Source organism: Vombatus ursinus, unplaced genomic scaffold (assembly GCF_900497805.2).
Source record: "Vombatus ursinus unplaced genomic scaffold, bare-nosed wombat genome assembly UNPS02014770.1, whole genome shotgun sequence".
NCBI classification, from domain to species: domain Eukaryota; kingdom Metazoa; phylum Chordata; class Mammalia; order Diprotodontia; family Vombatidae; genus Vombatus; species Vombatus ursinus.
This window is the reverse complement of record NW_020954548.1, coordinates 22,323,581-22,343,868: the sequence shown is the minus strand read 5'-3', so window position 1 is coordinate 22,343,868 and position 20,288 is coordinate 22,323,581. Positions and strand designations below refer to the sequence as shown.

The following is a 20,288-nucleotide window of genomic DNA, read 5'->3' as shown; positions in this document are numbered from 1 at the left end:
CATTGCATGGGTAGTCATCACAGAATCAAAAGAAAATTAAATGGCTTCAAAAGTTAGAAGTAAATTTATAAGCAAAGTATAGACTCATTTGAAAGAAGCAGGGTTCTTTACTAAAGAAAATGATTGTTTGTTAGCAGGGAAAATAAGTTATTATAAGTTCTAAGTCATAATAATATAAATACAAACTAGCATTTAAGCATTCCATAGCTGATGGATATAATGAATTGAAAATGGTGGAAAAATTAACATAGTTAGATCACCAGTTGAACATAACTTAATATAGTAGTAGTAGTAGTAGTAGTAGTAGCAATAATAAATACATCATGATGATAACAACAGGTTTGTGAGAAGAGTACAGTTTTCAATATATCTATATTTCCAAATTGTTACGATTTTGAAAAGACTATTACTTCCTCAGTGCTACCATCTTTTATCTCCAGGAAATAAAATGTCTGCTTGAGGGTAGACTACAGATAATATGGTGTATAATAAACATCAGTTAGATTGAACTGAATTGTTGAGATTATAGAATATCTGAATCTGAAGAGGCTTCAGGTTTCTAGTTCAGCTTTTAACTTGGGGCTCGCTTTGGGAAAATTAGATCTAAAATAGACAAAAAGAATATTTTTCATTTGATTCAAATTATTTGGCTTTTATACCATAATAAGAGTAGAGGCACAAACCCTAGGTGTTTATCAACCTCTTTTGTAGGGAGGACATGGAAACATATTCTTTCTACTCCAATATTATTTACTGTGAAGATGGTGGGAAAGTCGCTTGTAAGGACTAATAATGACAAAGAAGGCCAAGTGTAGAGAGCAGATAATACTGAATGACCTAGTTTAGCAGGGAGAAAAGAATACTACCACAAAGCATCCTGACAGTGCCTCTGTCTAAGACCGTTACAGATCTGTTCCTAGAATCCAGTCCAAATTTTTAGTCTTTCATTTCACACTCTTGCTTTCCATAGTGGAGTAGAGTCTTGGCTTTCTGATATTTGAGACTAAATTGATGCTCTTTGTTGGAATTATCTGAGACCAAAGGATCACCATTGATTTGCTTAACATATCTGCAGAGTGGAAAGAAAGTCAAACATAATCGGTACTCATCCAGGATCTATGTGCAGTCTGCACTTGGATGTAAACAATGATCAACGAAATACGATTCATAAACAGTTGCCCCGAAAGGACAGCTGCCTTATTGACACTGTCGCACAGATAACTAACCTTGGCAACCCACTCTTTTGAAGAGGCTAAGGTCAAGTTTCTTTATTTTGTGAAATGGAAAATGAGCACCAACTAATTCAGTTATTAAGGGGGAACCAAAACACTGTCAAAAAGACTCTGCTTCTCTTTATAATTTTGTTTCTTTTTAACTACAAACAAAATCCATCTCACTTGGCACTTTGGTGAGGAAGGGTGATTTATTTCAATTCAACAAACTTTTTTTAAAGCACTTATTATATGCAGGGTATTGTGCTAAGTGCTAGGATGCAAAAAATGAAAGGTGGGTTGGCATCAGATCTTGGAAGATCACAGTATACCCAATTCACAATTCTACTGTTAGGGTAATAACTTTCTATTTTATTCTACAGGAGTAAATGGAGCAAATAAAAATGTCCTATAGCAATGGGGAGCTACTGAAGGTTTTTGAGTAGGGGAATAATATGATAAAGAAAAAAGATTGTAATTTCAAAAAAGACTAGGACTAAATGAATTAAATGAAGTAAAGAATTTACTGAGGAGGCTTTTGAGGAGACTACCAACCTCAAATTTGTCTTTTGTAGAAGATATTGTGGAGTTATTACACTCGTAAACATCTTAGATTTAAAAAGAAAAAAAAATTACAAACTTAAGGATAAACAGGCATTTCTCTAGATTGAAAAGTTTAAACTGCAAAATCCTCATGGATTACATGGGAGGATTTTAGCTTAACAGTTGCTCAAGTGAAAAAGAATTCAGGGTTTTAGTTGACTGCAAGTTTCACATGAGTCAACAGTACAACCCAGCTGCCAAACAAAATGAAACAAAAAGAAAAAAAACAAACTAATCTAACCTTGAGTTTCACTGAGAGAAACCAGGAGAACAAATGGAACACCTCAAGCACTTTGTAAGTGCTCTTTGCGGGATGGACAGAAGAAAGGGGACAAGAATCGCACAGGACAATCTGCACTGACAGAAGTAAATTACACACTAAACAGATCAAAGATTGTTTAAACTATTGAAGTATAAGAAGGGTCCTACAAAAAGAAGGTCCCATGAATCTGTACTGATTTGACCCTTTCTGGAATATGGTATTTTCTTCTTGGCATTTCATGGTAAGAAAGGCACTGAAAATATCTCACGTTTAGATGATGGCAACTAGAAACCACTTCCCAAGAGGACAAGTAAAGGAGCTGGGAATGTTAGGCAGGGAGAAGAAAAGACAACAGGAAACATGAGGGGTCTCTTTAAATACTTGAAGGCTGTCTGCTAGCACTATTAATGTAGAAGCAGTTAGTACCATATCAGAGGTAGTAGCTTAATTGGTCATCCATCACTAAGGCTAGAATAAGGGCAGCTAGGTGGTACAATGGATACAACGCCACCTGGAGTCAGAAGGACCTGAGCTTAAATCTGGTATCACACACTGGCTAGCTATGTGATCCTAGGCAAGTCATTTAACCCTAGTTGCCTTAGTCTCCTCATCTGTAAAATGAGATGGAGAAGGTAATGACAAACCATTCCAATATCTTCACCAAAAAAACCCCAAATGGGGTCATGATGGTCAAGTTGGACACAATGGAACCAAGTGAATAACAAGTCTAAGAAAAGCAACAAATTCAGCCCCAACGTAGCTGCAATGGGTGGTGTCACTGCAGAGTAAGAACAGGTAGGGAGAAAGGCTGCTACCAGCTGTCAGCGAAGTAATCAAGCTGCCCCTTCATGCTGACTTTAGGTGACTTGAACTGTCTATAGGGTAAAAAAGCCAAACCCTTTGGATTTCTCCATCATGCCCCAGGAACCTCTTTATCCTGTAAGATCACTTCAGTACTGGAACTCACACTTCATCAGCAGATTCTGCCCCTGGCATCCTCTCTTCCTACCTGCAGACGGTCTCTCACCTTCATTTAAAGCAGGTACTTAGGCCAGCTATCTTTTCACTTCCCACTCAGCTATACTCCTCTGAATTTCTCCATCATGCCCCTCTTACCAGATACTGCTGTCCCCCACCAGGTATTTTCCTCCTCATCTACTTTTCAGCTTTCTTTGGTGTGTTTTCCTCTCCTACAAGATTGTAAACTCCTTGAGGGCAGGAACTGTCCTTTGCCTTTCTTTGTATCTCCAGTGCTTAGCCTGTCACATAGGAAGTGCTTAATAAATGCTTACTGATGAATGACTGATTGACTGACTGACTCTGGGGCTTGAGAAGGGCATCAGTTCACAGTCTGGAATCCTGAGGAGAAATTTCCTCTTCCTGTCTCTTCCTACCCATGTTGCCTTGGCAGGAAAGTAGCTAGGGAATTGGGTGTCTATCTTTGCTTCCCTTCTCAGACTGTCAAGAATCCCATGGCAATGCTTTGGTGCTGCCCCTAACGCTAAGGCATTCATTTCATGAGAAGGGCTGAGTCTACGATCATACAATCTTTCTGAGTTAACCTTGGTTCTGCCTTATCAAACCAAGGGCATGTTTGAGAGCCCTTGCAATATATATGGATTAGATTTATTGGAAACACCTCAAAAAAGACAGAACTAATATCAAGGTGGAAGTTACAAGGAACTGGAATTAGGCTACATATAAGGAACAACATTCTGACAAGGAAAGTTGGACAATGAGAGAGAGGTCAGCCTTGTGAGGTTGGGAGCTCTTGGAGAGAGATTCCCACATAGGGTGGAAAGTTAGACTATAGGACTTCTAAATTCTACTCCCACTCTAATCTTCTATTTTGGGATTATTATTAGGATTAGTTTCACTTAATACACACACACACACACACACACATATATATATATTGTATACACATACACATATACACATACATACATACATACAGGAAATTAAACAGAGGGCACAGTGAAACTCCTAATTTGTTTGACATAAGTTCTTATGAGAGCTACCAGGAACAAATTAGAGGCAGATCACATTAGGCTGTATGAATTGGCAGAAAAATGGCAGATGTGTTTCAATGAAGGCATGTATCAAAATGAATATTATCTTGCTCTTTAAAAATCCATGCTGAATCTACATGTAGAATATTAGAATTTATCCTATACCACAAGAAAGTCAGTGTTGTATAGAAAAAGAGGTCTAGGAAGCAGGAGATCTGAATTCTAATTCTAGCTCTGCCATAATCTAGCTGGATGACTTTGGGCAAGTCATCTCCCCTTTGTAAAAATTTACTTCTTTCTCTATAAAATCAGAGTTGGACTAGATGATTACTCAGGGCCCTTCCAAGTTCTAGCGTTCAATAATGTCATGATTCAAGCAAAGTTGGAAAACACCTGGAACACAGAAACTTCTTCAGAGTACTGTATCAGAGTACTTCAATCAGTACTGTATTAACTCTGAGTTAAAATCTCATAAGCCATTTATTCTAACCCATAAGGGAAAAAAGAATTTTTTCTATACAATACCTGAAAAGTGATCAGCCAGTATCTTTATGGAGACCTCCAATCAATTTTAAAAAAGTTCTAAAGGAAGTTTTGACTTGACACAATTATTTCACTTTTCAGGGCAAGCTAACAACCAGACATACAAATTTTTCAACCAATGGAAAGGATGTACACGCTTGGAGGGTTTCCTTACCTTCTATTGCTGATAAAAGTACCCGAGAATGGTCATATGCAATTACATTTGCGTATCTATTCTTTGGTTTGTTTACTTCCAGATTTGAATGCTCCCATGTGAACTGCTGACCAGGGTCAATCGACTTGAAAAGAAAAACAGGCAACAAAACATAGCAAGAATCAATATTTATATAACAACACACTGTGGACAGTTATCAAAAGGAGCAAAAGTAACCGCATTTTATATGCTGAAGCCAGATTACTTCAAGATGAACTTTACACAAAGATGAAGATTAATATGGAGCACAACATGAAATAGTCATGTGAACAACAGTCGCCATTTTTGTAGCAACTGAAGGTTTATACGACCTTCCTTTGTCCTCACAACAACCTTATGAGGTCACTACTATTGGTATAATTTCCCCATTTCCCTCCCCGACTCCTCCCATTAAACTGTGAGCTCCTTGAGAGCAGGCACTGTTTTTAAGTAGGGACAGGTTTAAGCCCTCTTGCTTAGCACAGTGCCAGTATCCAATAATAAATATTGGATAGCAAGCTATATCACTGAAGGGAATTCCCATGTTGATGAAATCATAGGCACTTGAGAGCATGAATTACTAGAGTAAGTAACAAGGCAACTTGTTTAATTCAAACAACTGAAAGAGTCAGATCAAACTTTACTTCAGTTGAAGAGTTCATCTATGTAGCCCAATGTTATTGAAGACCAATTGATTTTCTGGGCGTATTGGTTTTCAGTTAGAACAAACAAACAAAACCCAGGTTAATATGGAGATTTTATCAGAAGATATGCATAAGAATTGAATATCTTCTTTATATATGCATATCATCATTTACAAATGCATACCATCTTTACACACAATATATGTAAAATGTTGTTTAGTCATTTTCAGTGGAGTCTGACTCTTCACAACCCCATTTGGGTTTTCTTGGCAAAGATACTGGAGTGGCTTGCCATTTCCTTCTCCACTTCATTTTACAGATGAGGAAACTGAGGCCAACAGGGTTAGTGACTTGCCTAGGATCCCATAGCTAGTAAGTGTCTGAGGCCAGATCTGAACAAAGAAGATGAGTCTTCCTGACTCTAGGCCTGACACTCTACCCACTGTAGGCACTAGGTGCTGGGAATCAGGATATGTCCCTTGTAGGAATTGGCATTTGATCTAAGCTTTGATGGAAAATTAAGATTTTTAAGAGGCACAAAGCTTGTAGAAAGCCATGAAGACTGGGACTGATTAGGAACCAGAAGACCGGCAGTTTCCTTGAATCCCAGAGTGTGTAAAGAGGAGTAAAATATAAAATGCCTGGAAATGTAGGTCAAGACCTAGTTGTAAAGGACTTTGAAATCCAAACAGAGGAATCTTTATTTAATCCTAGAGGAAATAAAGAGCCCTCAGGCTATTGTAAAATGCTTTAAAATCCAAACAAAGAAATTTCTATTTGATCCTAGGGGCAATAGGGAGCTAGAGTTTACTGAGCAAAGAAGTTACATGGTCAAACCTGTACCATGGAAAATAACTTTGGGAACTATGTTGAGAATGAAGAAGAAAGCCAGGAGCCTTGAGTCAAGGAGGCTAATCAGGAAACAATTACAGTCACAATGGGGACAATAATTATATTATCAATAACTTTATAAGCATTTCAAATAATATGCAATTTTCTAATATTCCTTCATTCAAACATTTAAGCAGTGATGGTGTGTAGAGCCTTGTAGTAGGCATTAGGGAGACACAAAGTTCAGTGAAGGCTTATCTGGGGGGGGAGGGGAATACTTAGGATATTTATGTGATATGGTTAAAGGCCATTTTTTGGCATTGTAGTAAGTCATGACTTTTAAAAACTTTTTTTTAATCTGCCTATAGTTTTCTTAAAAGATAGATACATGCAAAAGTCAAATGTTCAGAGTTAAGTAAATACCTAAAAATTAAATACCTAGTAAAATACTTAAAAATTAAGATATTAAGTTCATGTATATGACCTGCTGAGAAAAACCAATTTCTGTTTGGTGGTAAGTGGAAAAGGGAAGGTAAAGAAAAAAGAAATAGTACATATAAAGTGCCTACTATGTGCAAGGCACTGTGCTAAGTGTTTTACAAATATTATTTCATTGGATTTATTAACTGCCTCAAATTACTTCCGAACATCATACAATTATCAATGATATCCAATTCACCAAGGACTATTCTGCAAAAATCAACCCGATTTTACTTTCCCAGACCACACAAGTCTCTCCAAATTGTATAGCCACAGTTGATTGAATAGTTCTCTGCAGAGTACTGTACCTTAACAGGAATCTACCAAATAATGTAATTAAGGCCATTTCTGGTTTCTTGGGAGGCTTATAGTGAGAAACCCTAATGTGATTACTTTAGATGACACACAGATTGTACAGAAAAGGTGAGAGTTAAACTAGAGAAACTGCATTGTTAACAGTCACTAGTGTATCAACCTTTAATACTTAAAACTCATTAACTTGGGGCTTAGTCATTAAGTACTGCGATCCTGAAATTACAGCTGTCACCAACCTGAGGCTCAACTAAGGAGTAATTCTGGTTCTATGAGCTCTTTTTTTCTTGTTTTCTCTCTAGAAACTGTCCTAAGAACATCCTACAGATGTTGAGTGTCTTTGTTGGAAGATGCTATTCTCTGATAAACTTTTCTTTCAAATGGATGAAAGTTTACCTACAGCTATGCAAAACCACCTATATTAAATGAGAGTAATTAAAAGATTTCCGTCAACTTGTCTCTACCTCTGTTCATTTCACCTTCTCTTCTCCCTCTGGATAAGATATCCACTGTCTATACAGACCAATGAAGAAAAGAAGAATGGAATTGTGGTTATACCACAAAAATAGATGTATTTGTTCAGTGTATTACAGTACAGCTTTCTAGAGAGTGATCCCCTGGGAATAATGCATCAAGGGTGGAGAAGTTATTCAACCAGCCAGCTAGGAAGAACTAAGCTAATAGGCACGAGTCATCTCAGTGAAACACAATGGAAAATGACTATCCTTTATCTCTTTAACTCAAATTATGTCTCCTTCTACCCTATCACCTTGTGTCATACTGGAGCAAATCCTTTGAAATATCCTGTTAAAAAATGAGGATGGCTTCATATATGTGATGAAACAGATGGGAGGCAGCCTACATTTATACCAGTTTCACAAAGAAAAAAAAATGATTAAATGTTGAATTGTCTTTAGGTAATTCAGCATTTGTCCATCTGGATCTGTCTTTCTGGTTGAATCAGCACTGTTCTTGTAGGTTGTTAGGTTCAGGCGAGTAGTAACCAAGCCCAGAAGTTTAGTAAGGATGGATAAACACCCTGGGCAGGCAAAATGTAAAAATAATAATTTAAAACTTTATCAATAAAATGACAACAGACCCAAGCACATGTGGTCAAAGCCCCATTATCTATGGCAATGAGGTAAAGCAAGAGGCCTGACGAATGCCATCAACTGTTTATCCTTTGACTCCTATTCATTAGTCTTCAATAGAGCTGATGATAAGAAATGGCAGTTGGCAGATCTTTATTGCATGTCCTGTTCTGCTGGTGTCTGGGAAATGTGCAGATGAGCGCTGCAATGACCAGCCACCAGAATAAGTAAAAGCCAAGGGCCTAGATGACACATCATTTGGAAACACAGAAGCTGGATCAACAGGTCTCGATCACTTTGTAAAAAATTCAAATGTACAGTGATACTGACTCAGTAAGTAATTCTCATTCCCCTTTATTTCTCTCTGTATTTGGTAAGGTGGTACCCAGAGGGAAAAAGTCATAGAATGAGAATGTTAGGGCTGGCAGGGGCCTTGGAGATCATACAGCATCCTCTGCCATTTCTGATGTTTCCATATGAACTCCACCAGGTCAGGTCCCTAAATATTTCATTGCCTGTCACCCCACAGTGCCTAACCCAGAGAGCTCTGCATTACAGCAGAAACTTAAGCTGGTTGGTGAACAGGTAGAAGTTAAAGATCAGAGGTTTATAGCTGGAATGGACTTCAGAAATCATCTAGTCCAGGCCTTCTTAAATTTTTTTTCCACTCACAATCCCTTTTCAGTTTAGGCAGTTTGTTGGCATTGTGTGACCTGAGAATATGTGCAATGCAAAGTGCCCGAAACACTTTGGATTCACTAGGTGTTTGATTTTGAATTATCTTTTGGTCTTTGTGTGTTCAGAAACCTTTACTGTTGCAAAATTTTTTGTTCTGATCCACAGTTGAAGAAGCACTGATTCTAGTCCAATCCTCTTATTTTACAGATGAGGAAACTGAGGCCCAGGGAGGTTGCTCAAGGTCACATAGATAGTAGTGGAGAGGAAAATGAAACCAGAAAGTATGTGATGCATTGTGAGGAGAGAGAAGAATAAATGAACTGAAGTCATGAGGATGAAGAACAGGTTTAGGTGAACTCAGGCAGAAAGAGAGATGGAAAGAGTAGAAATTATGATCATTAATATATCTTGCTCAGCTAGCAACAGAAGGATATCAATTCAACAGCATGTCCAACCAAGCAAGAGTTGATGGCACATAGGAAAAGTCATCTTTCTAGAGGATATTATGACCAAGTACTTCATGCATTAAAGGAAAAGCCTCAAATGCAAACCTTCCAGTATCACAGAAACTTAAACATTTCATGTGTGTAGTGTCTCATCCTTAAGATTTTCTCAAAGAGGTTTTTCCAAGGATTATTGATTGACCAGGCCACCAGAGCATTCTGATGCAGTAGGCAGATTGACACTGCAGTGAAACAGGTACACTGAAAAAATACATAAAGCTGCATTTAACAGAAGGAGAAAATGAGGCAGAGATTTACCTACAGTACATTCATGAGAAGCCAGAGCAAGGAATGAAACCTTTCCAGCTGCACTCCTTTATCGTCTCACACTTAGCTTTTAACTGTTCTCTCAGAACACAACTTAGGGAAGAAAGCAGATGGTATCAGAGTCAAGTGGACTATTTTCTGTGTTCATAATTTGATTTCCAAACTTTGGAGTGGCTATAAATTTGCACTTAGAATCACAGTAAATGAGCAAGATTACATTGTTAGAACTGCCAAGCCATCTTCAAAAAAATCCCAAACCTTAATCATAGAGCAGAACCCTAGGAGAAGAATTCCCCAAGTCCCAGCTACTTTACTTCAGTGGGAGAGGGGTCTTTACCACGCATGACAACAGACTCACACACACACTAACCACCAGTCTTTCACTGCCAGTGAGAGTGCTTTAAAGACAAAATCCTCAAAATATCTCCTTTAGAAAATCATCAAAGAGAAACCACAAAAAGGACACATCCTTTTTGTTTTGTTTTGTTTTCATAACAGCTAACAAAAACACCTAATTATATAGAAGAGATGGATCTTCTCATTCATTGGCCAAAATATGGGTAAAGCTAACCAGTCTATTCTTACAGCAACCTGAACTCTCAATGACCTTGAACCAAAAAAATTTTTATCTTTCTTTTCTCTTTTGTTTTTGACCACAGGTTATAAAAGTTCACTGTCCTCTTTTATAATATGCTTTGCCTTAGGCTAAGCTCAGGACCTTTTAAAGACCTAGAACAGTAAGTTGTCACTGAGGGGATCTCTTTTAGGCAGTTAAGGATTGTTTTAGTCTTAGGATTTAAAAATCATTAACAGGAATTATTCTAGCATATTAATGTAGGACAATTAAAAAGTACCCATGCTTCCATGCTTTGCAATAGATATATTTTGTAAAATGTAGAGAGTCAAATAATTGGAAACTGCAAAGTGAAGTTTTGCTAAGTATAATTAAAACAGTAAAAATGGAGGGTCAGTGTGGTGTACATTAAAAGAAAACTGGCATGGAGGCAGAAAGCTGAGAATTCCAATCTTGCCTGAGTCTGCCATTAATAACAGAAAAATGATATTATTATTTTTATCATTATAACAATTCCAATTTGTATAGCACTTTCAAGTTTACAAATCACTTTCCTTACACAGCTCTGTGAGGTAAATCTTCTTCTCCCCTTTTTGCATAGGTGGAAAGTAGGGCTCAGAGTACTTAAGATGTTTGCTCACAGTTGCAAGGCCAGTAAGTAACAGATCTGAGTCTTCAGCTTGCAATTAGAACTCTGAGTTCATTACTCTTTCTACATTGCTGCTCTGGGAAACAATCAAATCATAGTGTGTCTGAGAAGGAGAGTAAATACAAACACGTATTCATCTCAACTACATCTCAACCAAGTCGTCTTCCTTGGTTCCAGGAAGCCTCTAAAAAATCCATGGAGCACAAAATGTGACTTGGAGACAGCATATGTCACTAGGAAGAATACTCTTCTCACCTCCATTTTCACATTTCAACTGCCAATTGGACAACTTGAACTGGATGTTCCACAGACATCTTAAATTCAACATGTCCAAAACTGAATTCATTAACACACACACACACACACACACGCACACACACAAAGCCCTTCATCCCTTCCAATTTTCCTCTTACTTTTGAGGGTACTACCATCCTCCTGGGCAGTCAGGCTCATAACTTAGGTGTCACACTCGACTCTACTTTCTGCCAACCTCCATGTCTAATCTGATGCTAACTCTTGTCACGTCTACCTCAGTACCATCTCTTATACATACCTCCCTATTTCCAACGACACTGCTGCTACTCTGCTGCAGGTCATCATTAGCTCCTGCCTGGACTATTGTAGAAACAGCTGGTCGGACTCCCCACTCCAGATCTGTCCTCATTTGAGTCTATCTACCACTAAGCTGTCAAACTGATCATCTTACAGCACAGGTCCAACTCAATCCTTTATTCAACAAATTTCAGAGGTTAGCTCAGCTCTCTACTGTCTCCAGGACAAAATAAAACATATTTTCTTTGGCTTTTAAAACCCTTCATTACCTAGTCCCTTTACATCTTACTTTCTTCCACATATACTACAGTCTAGTAACACTGGCTTCCTTCCTGTTCCATGAACAAGGTATTCCATCTCTCATTTCTGAACATTTTCACTGGCTGTCTCTCATGCCTGGAATCCTCTACCTCCTGGGTTCTCTGTCTTTCTTCAAGTCCAAGGCAAGCCTTTCCTGATCTTCCTTCATGCTAGTGCCTTCCCTCTGTTGACTATCTTCAATTTATCCATTTATATATCCTGTTTTTATATAGTTATTTGCATGTTATCTCCCATTAGACTGAGAGAAAGGACTTTTTCTTTTTGGCCTTTTTTCATGTTCAGTGCTTAGCACGGTGCCTAGCATACAGCAGGCCTTTAATAAATATATGTTGAGTTGGATTTGGGGTCAGAGGATCTTGGTTCATATCCTGGTTATCTTATTTGCTATATGATCGCAGACATGTAAGCTTTCTCAGCTTCAGTTTCCTCATCTGTAAAATGGGTTTCTACTCTGCCATTTGCTGGCCAAGCAATCTTGAGAAAATCATTTGGCTCCTCTGGGTCTATATCTATCTATATAATATAGAGTGAGGTTGTCCTAAAGTCTACCTAACATCTTTTCTACTTCTAATATTCTATGACTATACAAATTGATTGTATAAAACTTGACTTCTCCACCTTTTCCAAAACCACAATTTCAGACGTCATTTTTTTGGGGTGGCTTTGTTCAGATGTCATTTTTGGGGGTGATTTAAATCTAATGAAAGTTTTTACTTATGAATTTTTTCAGGGCAGAGTACAAAAACAGTCTCAATATCTTCCAAATTAAGAAGGCATTAAGAAAGATAGTAGAGGCCCTATAAAGCTCTCCCATCAAATGAACAGGAACTATCTGAACAGTGGACAACCTAGGAAAAAGAATATAAAGGCAGGACCCCCTCTCCGCACGTCTCCAATACTAATATGGCTCCCATATCTTCCTGATAATTCAATCACATGGCGAAATAGAAAACCACCACCATTCTATCCAATGGTCTCTTCTCAGTTCTCATTGTCCTTGACCTTTCTGCAATGACTGACATTGCTGATTACCCCACTTTCTGGTGGCTGCTTTCTCCTCCCATATCTATGTAGATACTATTGTTATACATGAAACCAGAAGTTGGGCCTAGACAAGTGGTCTCTAAATGGAAAGCTGGCTCACAGGTTTTCCTTACAAGACAGGGATAAAAAGAGTTGCCAAAGTTATTTTTAATGTTGTGTCCAAAGGAAATAAGAGGTATAGTTTCATGGGACACTTAATCATTTTTCCTTACACTGATCCCAGTGAGAACAAGAAAGAGATCACAGTAAAGATAATTTCACCTTATAAACTGACATCCATTCAGAAGGCAAAGAATTTGAGGTTCTATGGGGAATTAAAAATCCCCCAAACTACATACTTTAATACTCAGTGACTTCTCTGTGAAAATGGACACTGAAGAAGATGTCTAAAATAATGTTGCAAAAGTTAGATGTGGGATCAGGAAATTAACAAGGAGAAATACTTTTAGAGTACTCAGAAGTAGAGCTATGAAATGAAAATTTAAAAAAAAAACATGACTTCAGCACAACATCAGTAACATGCACCTGGTTTCCATAATAAACTATCAGCCAGGCTGGTCAAATACCTGTTGGCTGGCAGTATGAGAGAGAAACTTAGAACCATACTTTCTTTTCTTCAAGAAGAGAGGTAGAAAGTGTTTGAATGGCATTAAATGACCTAAAACTAAAATTGATTATATTTTAACAGATGATAACCTAATGACTAAAGATGTGAGTCATTTTTAAGTCAGCCATCAGTGAACAGTCATATTGTCTGGTGATAAGAAGAAAAAGCTAATTACATTACTACAGGGCTTTCTTGGCTATTTATATGACATAAGCTTTTAAAAATTCCTTCTTTTTTGTGAACCATAGGGATGTCCTACATCTGATACCTCTTCAATGCATGGGGATGACCCTGGGTCTTTCAACAGAATAAAAACTCTGGCAGGCTCTACCAAGTTGTATACGTTTCAGCTATGAGGCCAGAAATGGACTACATGCTTGTTGTCTAAGCAGTTAGTTTGGAAAGGCTCTTCACCAGTTTAGCTTGAGTCCTGACATTTCTGGCTGCAGCAGCTCTTGAAGGTTATGTTATAGAGGGATTGTGATCTGCATTGTGGATGAGAGTACTGATACTGATAAAATTATATATTAATGAATATTATTAATATTAAAGCAAGAAATATTGGGATGTTAGTAAATCAATTTCACATGCAACATTTTGGTGAAAACATACCAAATGATTAAAAATGGATATTACTTACAATAATTCTCAAAGTTGTAACCAATAGAAGTAAAGTGATTTTGAATTGATATATGGTGAATCAGCAAAAATAAACTATACCCTGAGGGTAAACTGCCCAACCAGGTGAGGTGAATTAATTCTCTCAGGAAGCATTTGGCAAATAATCTGTTCTAAATTATACCTAAGGGAGAATTAATTTGTCTCATGCAGTTTACAATTTACTTCCAGAGAGTAGTTTGCTCACTCTTATTTACCATGGATTTAGTACAATAAGAAGAAAAATATTGCATTCTATTTAAGTTTAATGGGGAGCCATTATTTTGTTTCCAAAATAAAGTTAACTATTCTTCAATTTTTATTGGGGAGATATAAAATGTTAGTTTTAGGGAATGAAACCATTTAAATAAGAGTTCAAAAAAGGGACTATCTTTTAAAGAGCATAACAATGGAAATGTTATTTTCTATGCCATTAGGAAGTTTCTTTAATTTAACAAATGATGTATAACTTGTAGAAAGTGGAATCCACGTGGTTAGGTTTCCGACACTGCTGATTACAATATCTTTCTTTACTTTCAAGTATTTTTCCAATCTTTTTGAATGCTTCCTGGTTACTTTTATTGATGGTCTTTGCTCTATCTGCTCCCAAGGGTGAAATTCTCCCAAAGCTATGCCCCTGGCATTTGCCTCCTCTCCATCTCTATTCATATCTACTCCTACAGTTTCAGTTATTACCTCAAAGTAGATGACTCAAAATCTTTCCTTCTTACTTTGACTTCTGCTCTGAGTTCTAGTCCAGAATTTCCAACTGCCTACTGGGCTTCTCATTAGATATTTCATGGACAACTTAACAAGTATCCAAAACAGAACTAACAATCTCTGCAAAAGCTGCCCCTCCTCTATTTCTGGTGATGTTGTCCCTATCCTCTCAGGCCCCAAGGCTGGAATCACTGGAGTCACTGACTTTGGCTTTTGTCTCTCCCTTCACCAAAAACCATAGGATCTCAGAGTTGCAGAATTTGGATAGACCTTAATAGCTAGCTTTTTGTTATTGTTCTTCAGTTGCTTCTGTCATGTCCAACTCTTTGTGACCCCATTTGGGGTTTTGTTGGTACATATATTGGAATGATTTACCATTTCTTTAACCAGCTCAATTTACAGGTGAGGAAACTGAGACGAACATGGGTAAGTGACTTGCCTAGGGTCACATAGCTAGTAAGCATTTGAGGCCACAGTGGAACTCAGGTTTTCTTGACTGGTGCTCTGTCCACTGCACCACCAAGCTGTCCAATGGCCAGCTAAGCCAACTCAAATTTGCAAAGGAACTTCTTTTACAACATATCTACCAATAATTACCCTACTTCTGTGTGAAGCAGACTATTTGATTTTTATTCAAGATATCTCAAAACTCAACTAAGACTTTTGGAACACTAAGTATAGCTCTTGCTGTTGTAAAACTTTTTGTCCTATTAATCTTAAATTTGCTTCTTTGAAATTTCCAAAAATTGACCTCTGGTGCCAAACAGAACACATCAAATTATTTTCCCACATAATTGCCCTTCAAATATTTCAAGACAGCAATAATATCACTCTCTCTTAAGCCTTTTTTTCCTTCATTCTTATTCAACATCATAGTTCCTTGAACTGATCATCAAATTATATGAATTTGAGGTCTTTCATCATACTGGTTGACTTTCAGTTGAAAAATATCTAGCTCATCAATGTCTTTCCTCAAATGTGATACCCAAACTATATAATAAGTCATATGAAGTTTGACTACTACTGAGAATCCAGTGTGATTATCATCTCTTTTTAAGTGGAAGCTATGCTTCATTTAAAATAGACTGAGGTCATACTAGCTTTTTTGACTGCCATATGAAACTGTTGACTTGTATTGAGAGTGCAAACCACTAAAACCCGAGAGAGAGAGAGAGAGAGAGAGAGAGAGAGAGAGAGAGAGAGAGAGAGAGAGAGAGAGAGAGAGAGAGAGAAAGAGTCATTTTTTTGGAAGTTGAAGACTTTACATTTTGTCAGTACTTTATTTCATCTTCTTAGAGTTGAACTAATGTTTTATTTGGTCAAGATATTTTCAGATCCTAATTCAGTCACTCAGTGTGCTAACTATCCTAACTAACCCTTTGTGTCATCACTAAATTTGAAAAAGATGGCATCTATGCCATTATACAACCCTTTAATAAAATGTTAAATAGAACTGAACCATGTAGGGCACTCAATTGGAGATCTTCCAAGTTGACACTGAACAATTAATATTCAGGTCCAGTCATTTAGCCAGCTTCATATCCCCCTACTTGTAGCATTGTCTAGCCCATCTCTTTCTATGTTTTCCATGAGAATAATATGAAAGCCTTTTTTCAAATGCTTTCTGAAATCTGGGAAAATACTATCTACAGAATTCCCTGATCTACTGGTTTAATAATAATGTTAAAAAATAAACTAAGTTTAGTCTCCCATGACCTATTCGTGATAAAGAAATGATGGCTTTTTGTGATCAGTGTTTTCTAAATGCTCATTAACCAGCCCTTTAATAATATATTCTAGAGCATTTTCAGAAATAGATGAGTCAAATCAATTACATTAACTAGAAGAAAGTTGTATTTCTACTTAGAGAGGATAGCAACAAAGGAGGTGACAGATAAAGAAAATCATGAGTAAGTAATGTGATGTCATGAAAAAGGCTCTGAATTTGGAGCCTGAAATCTTGGGTTTGGATCCTCGCTCTGCCACTTTCAACCTTGGTGGCTTTAGTTAGTCACTTAACTTAGATTCAATATCCTTACATAAAAATGATCCCGAGAGTTCTGAATCCCAGGGTCTAAGAATGCAATCATTATGAACAGTCCAACTGGACAATATGTACCTAAAACTTCTTTAAATAAGGTTTAGAGCATAGAATTAAACAGACATATGACCTAGTTCTTCACTTCATTTTGCAAACATAGCTATATTTTTATATTTACTGGTATGAGGTGATAAAAAGATATTCACGACAGAGTTGTCTTATGCTTATTGGATGTAAGGATACTCTGTTCAACTTGAGAAAAAGGCAAATGAGTTAGATGAAGTACATTTGCTAGTGTGATCAGACTGGGCAAAATAAAGCCTAAAGAAAAGGCAGTTACCCAGATAATTTAGTCAGTTTCTATTTCACTTATTTTGTAAGATAATATGCATTGTGGCAAAATTAGCCCAAAATGAAAAAAAAAGTCATGAGTCTTGAAATCAAGATATGACAGCTTAAAAGATCTGATAATGTAATACCTTTATATTATATCTAACATCTCACTTTTAGATTGAAAAATTTCATAACCAAAGCAAGCAAAAAAAAAAAAGAAAATGAGTCTTCAAATTATTTTGAGTTCAAAGAGTAGACAGAAGCATGAATACATCTCCTCATAAAAATTAAACTGAGGAATAATAATAAAAGCAGCAGCTAACATTTCTATAGCACTTCAAGATTTTCCAAGGTCTTTACACATTCATTAGGGTTGGCTATGAGTAGCCTACTATAATTCAATTTAATTTAATTCAACTCAACAAACTATTACCAGATGCCTACTAGGTAAAAGAAACTGAGCTCAGAGAGGCATTGGGAGCAGACAAAAATTAAGCTATCCCTTAAATTCTACTTGGAGGATATATAACATGTGCATAAGTAAGTAAATGCAAGAGGGAGAGAACTAACAACTGGAAACATCTGGAAAGGCTTCAAATAGGAGGTGGCATCTGAGCTGAATCTGGAAGGAAACTGGAGAATCTAAGAGGTGGATGTGAGTATCAAGTAAATGCATTCCAGGCATGGAGGACAACAGCAGAGAGGTCACGGACACAGAAAACAGAATGTTGAGTCCAAGGAAGAAGCAGTAGGTCAGTTTGGTTGGAACAAAGAGTATGGCAAGGGAAACAATATATTGCACGGGTGTTGTTGTATATCCCTTTCTAGGGCAATTTATATGCAAATAAACTCTTGGGTTTAATATAATAACTGGCTAGAAAATTTTTTTTTAAAAAGACTTCTTATCTGAGTATTTACAATCTGAATCCCTGCATTGCTGGCATTTCATTTTGCTTTGTCTTGTACCTTTGATTTCATTGATGTAGGGAAGTCTAGCTAAAGAAATACTCTATACCCATAAAGATTCGTACTTGTTATGTAATTTATAGCCTTAGAGAATTTTCTGGGCGCAGTGACTTGTCCCTGTTCACATATTCCTCCTGACTCCAAGGCTGGCTCTCTATCCACTAATCTGAAGCAGCTAGTTGATAAAGTAGAATGTCCATCCAGAAAATGAGTTCAAATCCAGCCTCAGACAATTAACAGATTTGTGGTCCTGGGCAAGTCACCTAAGCTCTGTCTGCTTCAGTTCTCTTATTGGCAAAATGGAGATAACAATTGCACAGGCAACATATAGCACAATGAATAATAAAACAACAACCTGTGTTGTTGAGAGGACCAAATCAGATAATATTTTTAAAGCATTATACAAATTTTAAAGTACTATGTAAATGCAAGTTGTTATAATTATTAACAACAATGACAGTCATTGGTTCTATGTCTCTACAATGGTAGAAAATTCTTAACAGTTCCTTAAGCAGTAAATAATTGTGAAGAATATGATGAGTAGTAAATTAAATTATTTAGGGGGTTCACAAAACATATTTCTTGTCAAAAGGGGTTCACAGAACAAAACAATAAATTGGAAACCACTGCACTAAACCATGCTGCCTTATTATAAGGTTGTATTTATCAGTAAGCAAAAGTTATCATAACACAAACATCAATGAAGTGACCATTTCTAAAGTTAGTCCTCACTCAAACTTCCTTCCCCACTGTATATCACTAGTAGCCATCCTTGCCCATTCTTGTGGAGGGGTCATTCATTCTTGATGGTGACAGATGCTTCCAAAGAGAGTGATTCAAATACCAAAGAATTACAAGTCCCTTGGGAAAACTGATAAATCCCCTTTATCTTTTTTTTTCTTTTTTGCTGCAATCATCCTCTTTATGATCACACTGCCAAAGTAAAAAACGTGAAGTGAAAGATGCCACACTGGGCTATCATTTTTTGTCAGGAAAAAAAATTACACCAAAAAAAAAAACTCAACGTTGTATTCATTTTTTTTGTCCTAAGAAACAGTGCACTGTTGCAGTTCTAACTTAAGATTGCAAGTGCAAAATGAACCATTTCCATAATTTTTTAATTGCATTTTTCAAGATAAAGTCCAGATCAAGTGTTTGTTCCACTATTTACTAAAAAATGGTCCCTATTTTAAGTAATTTCTTTTAAGTAGACTTATTCCAGTACTAATTATCCTTGGATAATGAGGAGCTCCTATACATTGTATTGAACAAAAGCATCTCATAAAAAGAGACAGAGTGCCTGATAGTTTCTATTTTTACATGTAATGCCCAAATGTACTAGCCGTTGTTTTATCATAGAAAACTGAAATGTCTCTCTTTTGAGATTTAATGATACAGGATTAAACAGCAGCTTCTTTTCATTTTTCAAATGTGAGATTGAATATGTATTTTTGGGTAAAATCTTATGCCACAAACACATACATATGTAAACAAACATATATTTCAACCTTCATCTACCTATAAGATGATTGTGGGAAAAGAGGTTCCTGGTAAACTTTACTGCATAAATGTTAGCTATCAATATCACCAACAAATATAATAACAAATATCAATGAAATAATTATGAAAGGATTAATCATACTGATTCATCCTTGTGATTAAATAAATCCATCTCTTCCAGACCCTTTAAAGGAGAGTTTTCCTCCCATTCTTTATTCAATCTGTTCATTTATTCAGTAGACATTTATTCATTAGGAATTATTAAGCACCTTTTTCATGCAGAGCACTGTGCTTTTACTTGGGGCAACATAAGCTACAAATAAATCAATGTTCCAGTCTCCAATGATCTTAAAGTCTAGAAAGCAGGTAAAACACCAAGCTTCCTAAATATTTTGGCAGAGGAGAGAGCCTCTAAGGGACCACTCTTTCAACGGTTCCTTGGAAATGCATAAGGAATTGTAATAGCTAGTTTCTACCTACTGATGCTGCCTAGTATAGAGTACCTATGATATCTAAGAGTTAGGGGTAAACTGCCATCTACAAAACATTATCAGAGGCATCACAAATGATTTTCTTCTGTGCATGCCCTTACAAAAACGCATGGACATTCAGACAGATTAAATATTTTTTTTAAAAAATGTATATTGTATATGAATTACACATTTAGTTTGGACATCCTTGAGTTGAAATTTTAAAACTATATGACATTAGAACA

General features: G+C 36.7%; 1 protein-coding gene across 1 annotated transcript in view; it reads right to left on the bottom strand.

The window, feature by feature from the left end:
• The window catches only part of PTPRD (protein tyrosine phosphatase, receptor type D), a 462,091-nt gene that overhangs the window by 87,479 nt on the left and 354,324 nt on the right, over positions 1–20,288 (bottom strand). Inside the window, exon 22 of the mRNA XM_027863069.1 lies at positions 4,786–4,909. Coding sequence (XP_027718870.1) covers positions 4,786–4,909 — 124 coding nt within the window. The remainder of the gene's footprint in view (positions 1–4,785; positions 4,910–20,288) is intronic.